The sequence below is a fragment of the Tachysurus fulvidraco genome, chromosome 19 (genome assembly GCF_022655615.1).
Source record: "Tachysurus fulvidraco isolate hzauxx_2018 chromosome 19, HZAU_PFXX_2.0, whole genome shotgun sequence".
NCBI classification, from domain to species: domain Eukaryota; kingdom Metazoa; phylum Chordata; class Actinopteri; order Siluriformes; family Bagridae; genus Tachysurus; species Tachysurus fulvidraco.
In genome coordinates this window covers 7,757,548-7,772,767 of record NC_062536.1, presented here as the reverse complement: position 1 = coordinate 7,772,767, position 15,220 = coordinate 7,757,548, and the positions used below count along the sequence as shown (strand labels likewise).

The 15,220-nt window shown below is 41.5% G+C and overlaps 1 protein-coding gene across 2 annotated transcripts in view; it reads right to left on the bottom strand.

Annotated features, from left to right (window-relative positions):
• taf3 (TAF3 RNA polymerase II, TATA box binding protein (TBP)-associated facto) overlaps positions 1-15,220 on the bottom strand; it is a 52,501-nt gene that overhangs the window by 11,036 nt on the left and 26,245 nt on the right. For both annotated transcript variants that reach the window (XM_047804358.1, XM_027153945.2), the window contains exon 3: positions 739-2,381. In XM_047804358.1, the coding sequence (XP_047660314.1) occupies positions 739-2,381 (1,643 nt within the window). The remainder of the gene's footprint in view (positions 1-738; positions 2,382-15,220) is intronic.

Here is a 15,220-nt window from a genome sequence, read left to right as displayed (position 1 = left end):
AAAAAGGCAGGCAGGTTATAGCAAAAAGAAATTAGTCCCAAATGTTATGTATAGTATAGGATATGTGATGATGATGATGATGGGTTTTTCCTCCAAAGTCAAAAAGGCCAGTAAAACTCCATGAAGGTGATTTTAAATAGTATGAAGTCTACAGGAATAATAATCTTTTAACATAAAAACCGGGTTTTGGCTGGAGTCAAAACATACTTCCCAAAAAAAACAAAAAAAAAAACCCACAGCATTAAGACAGACACGGCCTCCCCGCTCCCTGACCTGTGGTCTGAGCTGACAAGGAGTTGAGAGGTCCAAAAGGAAGTGCGCCGGTTTCTGGAGGATCCGGAGAAACTAGAGACTAGAAAGAGACTTTGTGTTCTATGCCGGTAAAGCAAGGTTTCTAAGTACTAAGTGCATCATTTCGAGGTTTTTGTAATAGATTATCATCAATTAAAGGTTATACTTTTCTCTCATGTAATCGGTGTGACATGAAGCTAGTTACCCACGGAGATCGGTTCAGAAGCTCTTAGCCTGTATTTCGAAAAGATACCAATCATTCGGAGACGAAAAAGTGCACAGGCTTGTGCTTGCAAGCGATTCACAGGAACGAGTGTAAATAGAAATAGTGGTTAAAAGAGAAGTTGGCGTGGTTAACTGTGACGTGCACAATGGTAAACAAATGCTTTGGGTGTGAACTTCAGGCCCAGCTCTGTTGGAGGCCTTCACACGTTTCCATGGTCTTACCATTAAACTGGCCTTCTCCACTTTCGGCTTCTCCTTTTCTTTCACTTTTTCTTTCTTCTCTTTCTCCTTCTTCTTCTCCTCCTTCTCTCTGGGCCGCTCCCTCTCTCTGTCCTTGTCTCGTTCCTTCTCTTTGTCTTTCTTCTTCTTCTTCTCCTTTTTTTCTTTCTTCTTGTCCTTTTCCTTGCTCTTGGTCTCTTTGGGGTGGAACATTGCTTCATGGAGGATGGGCTGCAGAGGTGGAAGGATTGAGGGGACACGAAGGCAAGAAGAAGGGCTGAAGAGAGGTAGTGAGGCAGAGGTGCTTTCCTTGGCTGCGAGTGATAGTCTCCTCTCCTCCTTCCCTGCTCTCTCTTTGAACTTGTCTCTTTTCTCTTTATCCTTCTTGCTCTTCTCTTTATCTTTCTTCTTGTCCTTGTGCTTGTCCTTCTCCTTCTTCCCAACACCACCATCCCTCCTCTCCTCTGCTCCAAGCGATAATTCTGTCCAGAGAATCTTTCCATCCTCCCCCTGCCCTCGTTCCTTCTCTTTCTTTTTCTCCTTGTTTTTCTCTTTGTTCTTGTTCTTGTCTTTTCCTTTCTCCTTTAGTCGCTCTCGGTCCTTCTTTTTCAGTTTGGTCTTGATATCCTTTTTGAGTTTTTTCTTTAGGAGAGATGAAGCCACAGGATCTTTTCGCTCCTGTGGGGGGTTGAGGATTGGAGGAGGCGGGGTGGGCGGAGACTCGGATGGGGTGGAGAAGTAGGAGGGCTCTGGTGGTGATTGACAAGGCACAGTTTGTGCCTGGTTGGCCTTTCGGATGACCTCATCTATGGAGTCATCCAAGGTCCAGCGGTTTGGACCGGCCAAGAACGATGTTTGAGGAATCATGGTTGGGTGTTTAACACCAAGGAAAGGCATGAGTTTCGGTTGCACAAGTGTGTGTTTGGGCATATGTTTGGGTGGGCTCTTTGGAAGCCCTTCGCTGTCTGAGTCCGAGTCATATGCGAATGGGTCAGCCACGCCCACTCCACCCGCACACGCTCTGGCTATAACCGCTGCAATGGAGTCCTCGATGGCCTCGTCTTTGAGCTCGCCGTCCTGCAAAACATCATTTGTGATCGGAGGCAGAAATCCGTGTCCTAACTGTGTGAGCCCTGGCCTAGGGCTTCGGGGGCTTCTGGGTCTTCCAGGTGACCTTTTCCCTGCCTTCTGTGCACTTTTGGGTGGGGTCACTGAAGAAGGACGAGCAGATATGGCAGAAGGGGTGGAGCCAATCACTCTTTTGGGTGATTTATTTTTCTGCCGAGCAGGAGAAAGCGAGGAGACTTTGGGTTTTTGCCCTGGCGTTGGGGTCATTGCAGTGGGACAGACCAAATCGGGAGGCAGTGGAGGTGAGGGGGAGCATGCCATGTGCTGGGCGTTGAGAGAACTAAGAGGTTCGCGAGGCTCAAAGCTCCATTCCGGGCTGCTCCCCGATTTGGTTCCCATGCGTGGGCGCTTGGCAGCGGGTAAAAGACCTTCGGGTCTGGGGCTATCTGATCCACGTGAGCCGAGCCAGTTCTCGTCGTTCTCTTCGGCATCTCCCTCTTCTTCCTCGCCGAGTGACACCTGCATGGCCTCGGCTGATGTGCCCATGTCTGCAGGGACCTGCTCCTCCTCCTCTTCATCTGAGAAAGACAAAAAGAGAACATATTTACAATATTTCCTTTACAGCATGTTGTACCCAGATTTACAACGTAATTTTGTAATTGACTGTACTTTCATTTATTATGCATTTTATTAGGAACACAGACACAAGAGCCGGGCTGTGCACGGTTACAGAATGAAAGTGAAAGTGACATACGGCTAAGTACGGTGACCCATACTCAGGATTCGTTCTCTGCATTTAACCCATCCAATGTGCACACACACAACAGTGAGCACACACACACCCGGAGCAGTGGGCAGTGGGGTCCAGCCCGAGACTCGAACGCACAACCTTAGGGTTAGGAGTCTAACCATTAGGCCACGACTTCCCAGGGTTAGAATGGGCACAAGTAAAACATGGTTAAAACTAACCAGACATTATTTGGTGTGCGGATCCTTCTCAGCATAGAAGGTACACATGTATGAGTGCATCAGGGATAGCTGTGCACCTGTTTGTGTTTGTTTTTTAAGACGTTGGCACTGCTGGGTTGGGAAAACATCCACCAATCACATATATCCAACCAGCTGTGGTACTGTGGTCAGAAAAGGCCATGTATATATGGAAGGAAGATCGATATGTTATGAAGAGAGAAGCAATATTATGCACATTGGAGTATCATTGGGTAGAACATACACTGGTTATCATAGTGGAAGATCAGAACCATTCACAGCAAAACACAAACACGCACACACACACACACACACACACACACACACACACACACACACACACACACACACACACACACACACAGCACTGCAAGAGTAATCTCAAGCCAAATCAAACTTTTCTAATATTTCCCAGTGCTCCAGCTGAGATGTGTGCATGTACACACACATCCTGAGCTGCTGCGCTGCTGGTTAAGCATGGATGTCAGAAGCACAGCGGAGGACAGCCGTTCTCCTCTGACATCCTCCATTATAAATAGTGTAATCTATATGGTAATACTGTTGTATTCTATAGGCGGTGAATGGGGATGAGATAACATTGTGACTTTGGGCTTTTCTTCCGCTATGGTAATAGTTATCAAAGGTTATTTGGGAACGACGTGTCAGCCGTGCCGTGATTGGACGAGCGTGGTTATTTATGATATGAATTATGATAAAGATGATGTCTTTGCTTCTCCCGTGCTCTCCACGAGGAGCCTCGTCGCACAATAAATTGCGATCGTTAATCACCACTGGCTTTGTCCTGCCGTGATTACCCGCCGCCGCCGCCGCGCTGTAATAAGAATTTTTATTTAAAGGAAGAATATGGATTTGTCATCGCCTCCTCAGTGCAAATGAAACTGACAATATTTCATGACATTGACATTTAATTTGTTTTTTTTTTTTCCTTCTAAATTGAGGGAGGAGGAGAAGTATGCGTGATATTTGCATTTTATGGCTCTATCCTCCTTTTCCTGCTTCTGAGTATCTCTCTCCTAAAAATAACGTAAAGGACTTTAACGACTCAAAGCAGTGGCACTCGCCTGGGAAAGAGAGACAGAGAAAGCACGGCGGGGGAAGACCGAGTAAAGGGAGATTGGGAAAAATCAAAAGAAGAGAGACATTAAGAAAAGTGGGTGGGAAAAAAAGGGAAAAGAAAAGGGAAAGAAGGTAGAAAAGAGACGTGAAGGGGGAAAAAAGGGAAGAATGAACAGGAGAGTAGAGAATGTGTCAAAAGTAAAAAAAAGAAAACATGACCAAAAAAAGTTTCAAAAGGTGTCAAGATCATCTTAAGTGCAAGAGAACTAAAACCAAGTAAACCAAGAAAACTGGAGAGAGAGAGTGTGTGTGTGTGTGTGGTTAGAAGAGGTGTGTTTACACGAACATGTGCAGTTCATGATTACGGAAACACTTGATTAAGTTGACACTTCTGTAAGTCTTCTGTGGCTACTGAGGTTAAGGAAAGATTTAGCTGTAGTGGTATTTAACTACGGTAATGCACAAGTCCATATGGAGACCACAGAAAGGATTTCTAGTGTTAAAGAGCTTTCAGGCAGGCAACATGGCGCTCTAATATAAATACAGTGATCAATTATGGCACAGCACATATTTGTACACATTTTGTGGGCATTACCAGTACTGGTGTGCAGGTCTAGAAAAATAATCACTGATGGAGTAACATCGGCGAAATGAGTTGGTTCTACTTACGTTACAGCAGCTGTAGGGTGAAGTCAAAAAGTTTGTGGACACGACCTTCACGCCTACGCCTACACTTTCTGTTCCAAATGTATTCCCCCTTTTTCTGTTATACTCTTCTATACACAGCAATTTTCACTGAAGACTTTCCTATGTTGAAAAAAACCCCAAAACCTTACAAGTTCCAGCTTTCACACTGAAACCGGTGGACTCCTTCCAAAAGTGTGAAACAAACAATGTCTAAGGGCCTTTTTACACCTGGTCACTTCATGTGTTGTCTCTGATCCGATAGCTATCGGATTTGTTAAAACTGTTCCATTTACATTAGGCCACATAGATGCGACTCGGCGAATCGGTTATCGATCCCATCTTTCAACTCCCGCCCAAAATGCAAATATATTTTACCTCATTTCCGAGGTAATTGAAATGGAACATGCTTTGGTGTATGCGGTTTTCAGAACGCAATCAAAAAGAAGACGAAAAAACCCGTTAGGACAGTTATGCTACAAAAAACAGCATTTACTGTTTGCTGCATTGTCGCTGGCGACAGCACCCGGCGAGACCCGACGAGACACCTGGGTGAAAGATCACCTCCGAGTGACGTACTTCCGTTTGGGAGGAGTATAGCGCTGACGTATGTGGCTTGAACAACCACATGCATTTACACCTGTCCAGTTCCATCTGTAATGCGTCCCAGACCACCTCCTGAAGTGGTTTGAGCATTCGGATTTATATCTGTCTCGAGGGGGGCATTTAAACCTGGTCTTTTTACCATTAAAAAATTAGCTATCGGATCACAGAAAACACATGAAGTGTCTAGGAACACGTTCTAACCAATCAGAAGTCTGATTTTAACAGTGCTGTGGAACAAAGCCAAAAAGTCCTTATTCTAGGACAATACTCTAAAAATTGCCAAGGCAGACTATGTTCATTTACTGTCTACTAATATTAACAGTTCAAATCTTTAAAAATAAATAAATAAACAAACAAATCGGGGGAGAAAGAGAACCATTTCCCAGGCACTTCGTGGCCAATAGTAAAATGACTACATAGTGGTATATACTGGTACTGTTAAACAGACTTTAGGTGTTGTGATACGATGCTGTTGCTGTATCGCTCATCCCTGCGTCAGCCGTTCGGCCGTGTGGCCTGCTGTAATCACAAACCCCCCTTTCATCCTGATATCAAAAATAAGCCCACCTTCTTTTAAATTTGGCACTGAAGAAGAAAGCGTCACAAATGCACAAACACGCGCACGTGTGAGTCATAATTGATTGTGTCATTTACAAACGGGAGAAAGAGAGTACAGACAGGACGTGATAACAGGAGAAAGCCAGCAAAGGCAAAAATGGCACGGAGAAATGAAAACAAGCTCAGACACACGTTGGGAAGTAATTAAAATGGTGAGATAAGAAAACGACAGAGGGTGGGGAAGCGGAGGAAGGGGGGAGATAGAGTGTGTGTGAGTGAGGGGAAAAGCACAAACAAACTGGAAAATGGTCAGTTTAGCCTCACAAAATCTGACCGGGCCTCATAGGTGCACTTAGCACTGTTTTGCTCTCACACACAAACTTTATGCTAAGGTAAGCAATTTAGGACTAAAATTCATATCTCTCCCATTACGATCTCTCCCTGCAGCCCTGTTCTCCACAGATGCCATATGGAGCATGGATTAAGGCTCGCTGTAATTAACACTGGGTCATTTATTGGGCTCCAATCAATGAGCAGTAGAATCACTGGTCTAAACGAGAAAAGATAAGAAGCTTTTAATGTTCCAGCTCTCTATGGCCGAGGCACGATTACTAACATCTGAGAGCACTCATTGGATGTGTGCATGTGTGTTCACACAACCTGTAGGAGTTTGTTTCATTTAATCATGTCAATCAGCACACCCCAGACAGCACAGTTCCTCTTCTGCCAATGAATTTATTTATTTTTTTTAATAAAAAGTGTGAAGTGAGAACCGGCTTAATTATGAACGGGCGTTAAATTTAAACTTGAGTAAAGATATAGTTGCAAACACCGCATGGCTAAATGTTTGTGTCATGCCTGACAATCACATCCACATCAGTTATTTTATGAAAACTAGTAAAAGTTAGAAGATCAGCATTATAAAGAATGTCTTTGCATGGTGTAACATTACATTTCCCTTAACTGGAACTAAGAGGGCAAATCTTTCAATGTGACAATGCCCCTGTGCACAAAGCCCCTAAGCTCCATGAAGACGTGGTATGTTACGATCGGAGTGGAAAAACTCGGGTAAAAACTCTCCAGCACCTTTGGGATGAACTGGAACACCAACTGCACTGTGATCTCACTAACGTTCTTGTAGCTGAAAGATCCTCATAGCCAAGATCCTCACAGACTAATCCTCACAGCCAACATCTAGTGGAGTAAATTTGTTTTTACCCCAAAAACTAAAACTAAAACCAATAAATAAATAAATAAATTAGCTGTTTTATTTACAGTGTGCACTAATAAAGTGGGGTGAATATCTGGTTCAGTAAACGTCTGAACGTCTGATCTTAAAAAGCACAAACAAACCATCAGCATTGCATCAGTCCCACTGCTGCGATTACTGTAATGAGATCGCAAAATCAATTAGTGTAAATTTAAAGTGTTATCATACTACTGAGTTAAATTAAATATATCCATTTTCGGAGACATGGCGGACGATTAAATGATCAAAGGACGGACAACGGAAAAAGGGGACAGATGTTCGCCAGGATCAATACGGACGTCGAGTGTCCACTGCAGCATGATGCAGTCTTCGGTTACGGGGACAACTATGGCTGTCTAATATTTACTGTCTTACAGGAAGTATGAAATACACTATATGGACAAATGTATGTGGACACCTGAGCATTTCACTCGGACGTGCTTTCTGAACATCCTTTCCTGGATTTAGTCTCTTCTTTGCAGTTATAATAACCTATTTCTACCTACTATATTCGGGCTTTTGTATCCATTGAGGTGCAGTAGTGAGATAAAATACCCATGTTAAAGGGGCCTGAATTTTTTACACTTTGGTACAGCTTTGCTAAAGCATGACTTCATGGAGCTCAGAGGGACATTGTAACACTATCAAATGCTTGAGCCTCTTAGTTTCAGTGAAGCAATTGATCAAGTCATCAATGGGAAATTGTTTCTTTTGCATTGTGGAAGGAGTCTTCATTGTTGACACTAACGGTAAGAGCTAAACCTGTAATGTTGTATCAAATAACATGGGAAATTCTTCAGGACAGAGACGTTTAGAACTTGCGTTTTTACAGAAACGTGACGAGTTGGGTCTTTTTTCTTCAAGACAAAAAAAAATTTGACAAGCGCATGCTGTCATTTTAAATTATTCCACTGAAGCCAGCATCTTCTGTCCTATATCCCCCATCATGTTCAAGAATAAAAACAAACAAACAAGCAAACAAACAAATAAATAAAGCCAGTGGAAGGTTTCATCTGAAAAGAGAATAGCATAGATTTGTCATTTACAAATGTATTTAATGCCACACATTGAAAATGACTAAATATTAAATAGACAGTTGGATGCTTCTAGAATTAAAGAGGCACCTTTCAAACTCTTACTGCAGTGTGCTATGTTCTCTTCATCATTCTCTAAGATAACCCGAGTTTTCTCTTTGAATTTGTGGTATTGAAAAAACAGAGGAAAAGCTTTGACCTTGCTTTCTGTAACACACATACGTGCACACACACGCACGCACACACATACGTGCACACACACACACACACACACACACACACACACACACACACACGCGCGCGCGCGCGCACTGTAAAACCCCTTGACCTCCCCGCTCTCATGACCTTCACGTCCAGGCAAGATTGGGGGGGTTTCAGAGGGCTCTGCCTGTAACTTATTCAAGAAAAAGCTTTGAATAATTGTCCTGCAATATGAGTCTGGCTGATTAATTGCCTGTGATAAGAGCTGCTGCATTCTCATTCTCTCTCTTTCTCTTCCGCTTTCTCTCCCCTTCTCTCTTTCCCTGCAAGGCCTTCTACCACAGCCTGCTTGGTTCTCCTAATCACCCCAGTGTACCATCAAACACTCTGCCGTGTACGTGTGTGTGGAGCAATGTGCTGTTCTGTGTGAAAGAAAAGAATAAGAAAAAGAAGTTTGGTTACGGTGCGGGTGTTGCATTTTGTGTGTGACAGTGACCGCTAATCCAAGGAGTGACCTGTACACAAACACAAACAGTGACAGATGGGGCCAGTACACACTGTTTACTATCAGAGCACCGTTTTCTGGTGGGGAAAAATAAAACAAAAAAAAAAACAAACAAAAAAAACACTACAGGATGATAAACGATTTATTCTATTAAAGTAAATAAGCAAAAATCAGGTGGGAAGAAGAAAGTTTCCTTTAACCAGTGCCGCGGCATAACACGTGCACGGATCACTTTCTCAGGAGCTCCTGTACACCTCCTAACACATGCAATCATCCAAACTGTCAGTCTAATAAAAGTCAATAGCTTCATCAATGCGCTCATCAAGCGTCAGACTGATTGTATGACTAGAGTAACTCAGATAACCACTCTTTACAATCGTCATGAGCAGGAAGGCATCTCTCAATGCACGACACGTACCTTTAGCCAGATGGGCTCAAAAATCAGGCCACCGCAGCAGGTCCCAATCCTACCGAACAAACAAGAACAAGCGTCCTCATGCTCCATTTAATTATTGGAAAAACCTTGCACGATCTTTGGAACCTCAATTTCTACTGCAACTTAGATTGCAGCATCAGAATTTGAAACCAGTTACAGGACAGCAGGCTTCATTCAAAAGTTCTGTAGTAGTTGTATTAATTTAGGGCACACGGTGGGGCCTGAAACACCAACTGAGTTTTGTTCGAATGCCATATTACCAGAGTATTGTTGCTGACCATAACCCAAGAACATTCTATTCAAACCAAACATTGTGTGAACAAAACCTGCCTATCCTCCAAGAACATTCTGACAACATGCTGAACAAACCCAACCTTCCCGTAGCCTAGAAGCATTCTGTCCGATCACGAGCTGACCCTAGTTATCCACCCTGCTTGCATCTTAGCTGTACAACCAACTGCCCAGGTATCTGTAAACACACTGCCGATTTGACCATAGTTCTACAACCTTCTGTAAAATCAGTATCATCATTCCCCAAGAATGGTCTGTCTGAACCCCTTCTACAGCAAAAACAGTCTGACCAAGCCAAACTGTCCACAGGCTTAAACATGTATATGCAGATAAGCAATCATCATCATACTTCCAGAGCATTAAGCCCAACCCAACTTGAAAAAAGCCTGACATTTTGTCCAAAATCAACAACACACTTAAAGCTTTTTTACACTGACCTTAGCCCAATTACATTACTTCTGTACTTCACCATAGCCCAAACTATTCCATCTGAACGTGACCCTGCCACAGTTTAAAACATTCTGTACTAGATGATTTGACCCACAGCAAAGTTTGTTCATAGCCTGAGAGCGTTCGACCCCGTCACCACACCTGCTGACAGCCCCGTTTACACACTATAGCATAATCAGATCGAATGAATTATTCATGCTTGCTTTCTTTTTAGTTCTGTGAAATCATACTTCCCTGAATTCGAGTCGGTGTTTTGACTAACTTCGGGTTATGTCTGTGTAGTAAACGAGTTCAATGTACAAAGAAAGAGAGTAAAAATCCTACTGCATAACTGAAAGATTAGGTCTAAAATAAACCCGAAGCCAAACTAGATCTCGCCAGAACAGCAGATCTCTTATATTGTATGCTTTTAAAAAATTATGTAATCATGTAACATTATGTAAGACTTTATATTTGCCCAATAAACAAACAAACAAACAAACAAACAAACTAAACAAACAAATAAAATTAAAAAAAAAAAGAAAAGAAAAACATACTGAGAAATAACCAATTACCTGCCCTGGCATGGTGTGTATATTGTTATAGACTTATTCTTTCTTCTTCATTTGAAATGATTCATTTTAAGTTTCTGTACTTGAGGTAAAAGCTTTAGCGTTGTTTAATATAATCATGTTTAATATAATCAAGTCTATTGCTTCATCTTGGAGAAGGCAATCCCATAATTCTGTTCAGTAGACAAGAATTCAATGGAGAGAGAGAAAAAAAACCCCTAACATTGGATAGTGTTGATTTTTCTGTTAAAACGCTATCTAACGAGACAGGTATGTTACTGCGATATCCTAAACCACGCTAAATGATCCTCATGCAGTTATCATGAAGTGTGAGATAAAATGCATTATCAGCTCATGCTAACAGTTACACAGGAATCTGGGTGCACTCTGCACAGGTAAGGGGAATAAAGCAGAAACTACAGTAGACACCTTGCACATATTCACTCTCTCTCTCTCTCTCTCTCTCTCTCTCTCTCTCTCTTCTTTGACTACAGCTCTTTCTCTTTTCTCTTATTCTTTCTTTCTTTCAGGTCGGTGAGGAGACAGACTGGCTGGAGCACCCACATGTTCTCAGGGCCATACATAAAAACTAAAGTAATGCAACCCTTCTCTCTCTCTCTTTCTCTCTCTCTCTCTCGCTCTCTTTCGCTTGCTCTATCCGTAGATCAGGGGCCCTGATCGCTTTTTGCGATTAGAATACCGCAGAACTCAGCCTCCCCCCAAAACAAAGTGTTTTTAAGGCTTCTGTTTTTCCGAGCCCTGGCGCCACCGGAGAACAGTAAACAATAAACATGGACGGGTGGCGCAGGACACGTACACACACCCCACACGCCCACGGGTTCAGCGCTAGTGCATACGTTGTGTCTCATGACTGATCTGAATTGCATTGAGAAGCAGAGCGTGGAGGCGCCATACCAGAAAACGTTACACACTGTCATCACCTACACATATGCTTCGACATCACGCTCTTAAACACGCGCACGATTCCACCAACTCACACACACCTGCTTTCTTATGCACACACACAGCCAAAATAAGCTGTCCTTTATAATAAGCTGCATGATGGCAATAATCTATTAAGTGTGATCCAAGAACACGTACGGCCGGTCGGGTAAACGAACGCGAGGAAACGCTGATGTTTTTGGCCTTGTTAAATAAACAGGCCCAAATTGACTTGGCGTTATCAATACATCGCGGTGAACTCTCAGGAAAAGAGCTGCTTGAGTCAAACACTTAAGAGCGGACTCGTGGCAAATTGACTTTTACTTCAAAGTGCCCTACAATTATGTCTTTCAGCAATTAGAGAGGTTGGAAAAAGGGCCCTACTTGAGGTTTGCCAGTGAACCGGCAGAGGAATGCCCCCGGAGCAGGTCGAGCAGAAGTGTACACACACACACACACACACCCAGGAGCCGGGGTGAAATGAGGGCTGAGCCTCTCTCCACACTCATGTGAACACACACACACACACACACCCTACACGGTACATGCCTCTGCAGTCATAGAAACAATAAAGAAAACCATTAACCGGTCCAATCAAGAGTATGAAATAAAACTACAACAAAATTAATGCCAATTGTTTCCAGATTCGAAATGGTTTAAAGCGACACAGGGAGGTAGGACGATATCTTTGCTTGGGTGCATGGTTTAAAAAAAAAAAAATTAAAAATCACAGAGGTTTGTCTTAATTCAGGGAGAACGGCTCTTCTGCACGGGTTTGATGCTAATAACACGCTCCTATCTGAGGCAATTAGAGTGTGTGTGATGACTATCGGCGCCGTGTTCCCAGCGAATCTAAAGAAAATGTTTGCGTTTGAAAAAGTGCACCGCGTAAACAGATAAGGAGGACTGTGTGGCGGCGTATCGCTGGGACGACTTTGTTCTGCCCAGAGATCAGTAATGCTGGCCTGCTGCTCGAGCTGATGAGCCTCGGCTACTGCGGGTGCTGCCGATTACACACACACCCCACATCCAACCCACACCCCCAACACAAAACCAAACAGCGATAGTCTTTCATTTCATAAAAGTACAAATTAATAATTTAAATACATTTCCAAACTATTGTTACAGTACAATACTGACCTGGACGTAATTTAAAAAAAAAGAAAAGAAGTGAGGGTGGGGAAAAGTAAATAAACAAAGAAATATGACTGGTGTGTATTATCATGGAGCTTAAAAAATATTCAGTGCATCCAAGTGGTCTAATACGGACCCTTTACTCTACAGACCGCTTGATTTTCTTTTATCATGAAGATCGATTGATGCGGTGTGACATCCTGGTCTAACCACTAAACATTAGAAGTGGTGTTTTTAGCGCAGGGTAACCATCTAAAATGAACCTTACACAAACTGCTCAAACATGTAAAAAATACTGCTCAAAAATACTCCCCCCCCCAAAATAATAATAATAATAAAAAAAAAAATGCAGCTTTTTATGAGAATAAAAACTCTTTCCAAATAAATAATGAAAAATATCTTAGGAGGGGAAAAAAAGGTCAATTTAGTAATTAGACTATTAATTTAAAAAAAATGATATCTAAAAAAAAAAAATTATAATAATATTGTATGTAATTTGATCTAATTTCTTTAGAATATTTTTTCATACTAAATAAAATAAAATAAATAAATAAATAAAGTATAAATATCAAATTAAGTTAAATAATCAGATTTTCCTAAAATGATTATTTCCTTCTACAGTATATATCTGACCCAGTGATTCCTTCATTTTGTTTTATTCCATTCCCAAGACTGACGATCAGATCATTGCCGTCTCCACCGTATTCACAAAAATCTATAAACAGGCTTTGGCTCTACAATAACACAATAATCTAACCAAACACTAATAAATACTGTCTGCTAAACTGTATGCTACAAAATGATACAAAAATAAACAGCTGCATTTTATCTCCGTGTCTCACATGACAAATCCAAATAAATGAGTGCTACTGCTGCATTCTGGGATATGAGGCAGAGGAAAACATAACGATATACGCTAGAATGATGAGCGGTTCTAACAAGGACAAGAACTTGTTATAGACACATTACTAAAGAGATGTGTAGAAGTTATTGATTACACTGTACTAGTTAACGGAGGTGTGATGAAGATTTTTATTATTGTTAATACAGAAGTGTGCTTTTGTTGACTCGCGGCATGTGTGACGGTAGTTGTGCCAAACCGTTTAGTTTAACTTTAAGTGGGTTTTGCGGACGGTTTTGAGTTATAGTTATTGTTCTGCTTCATGAAGATTTCAGACAATTAAAGAGAAGATGTCAACTCCATGTTGTCTTTGAGGACAACAACTTCCTCGTCGATACGACTGTTAGACTTTATCTGAGTGTAGAAAGGACATCATAACTCTCTCGTGTTTATAACAATTTATAAAATCACACTCTTCAGTGTCACCCAGATGAGGATGAGGTTCCCTTTTGAGTCTGGTTCCTCTCAAGGTTTCTTGCTCTTCCATCTAAGTGAGTTTTTTCTCCCCACAGTCACCTCAGACTAGTTCATTGTACAGCAAACTACTGGCAAATTTACCTGCACTGCTGCAACATGACAATGAAATTAGTCTGCATTATCATTACAGTGTTACAAAGTAAACCTCCACAATGCTGTGTGTGTGTGTGTGTGTGTGTGTGTGTGTGTGTGTGTGTGTGTGTGTGTGTGTGTGTGTGCGCTCACTGTGTTATATCAACAATTCAACAAAATTCCCACTAGTGATATGATACAGACCTCATGATGAGAAATTTCACTTCAGTTTGAATGTGTCCATTTTTTTTTTTTAAAGGACAAAATTACTGGATGAATTGAAAGCATTAAATCAGAAGTAATGAAACTGTAAACATATATTTTAGTGGATATTAAATAAAAGTCTTTTTTTCCAGATTATTATTATTATTATTTTTTGTAATTAAACAAAATAATTTTTTTGTTTCTCCAAGCGTTTGTTAGGATATTTTTTAACGTATCGCTACAGAAATGATCTCGTGTCTCCTGAACGCGTGAGGGGAAAAAAAAGAAGAATAAACGCTCTCGAGTGGAGAATCAGAGCGAGCCAATCTGCAGATCAAAAATGTGCTCAAATATGCGCCTTATCGCTTCAGCGTTAAACGTGACTCACACATGACGCTGGGGCATCCAGACACACCGCATTTCATTCTCTCTCTCTCTCACACACACACACACACACACACACACACACACACACACACACACACACACACACACAGCCATCTGATGCAAGATCTTCTCGCACAAATACACACAGACAAAGCACACAAACTACCTTTTAAAATTAAAACAGCGTCAGTCACCCTGGTGCTTTTATTGTACGTTTTCTTCTAATTCATTGTACTTCTTCCCATCTTTTATCTGTTCCTATAACAAAATAAAAGTGTTTTGTTGTGCAGCACTCGCTGTGGTTTATTTCCTCAGTTTCTTTACAAAACACAGACTTGCTCAAGATATTTATCTTATTTATTTATTTAATTGTTTTTAAATTCAGGACTTTAAACATTAATGCTGATTGTCTTGGGAAAAGACTCCATGGTCATCAGAAGCTCAAAAATCTTGGTAAAGATTCGAGAAATTATATGTTATTATAATTAATTATATGTAATTATTAAATATTAACCCGGCTCTTGATTTCAAACTAAATTAAAAAATATATTACTGTAATAATTTTTAATGCTATAATTATTGTTATATTACTGAGGAGAATCTTGTTGCATCGAGGAGTTCGGACACAAAGTCTTTATAGGACGCTCTCCTTAAAAAGAACAGTCAGCTAC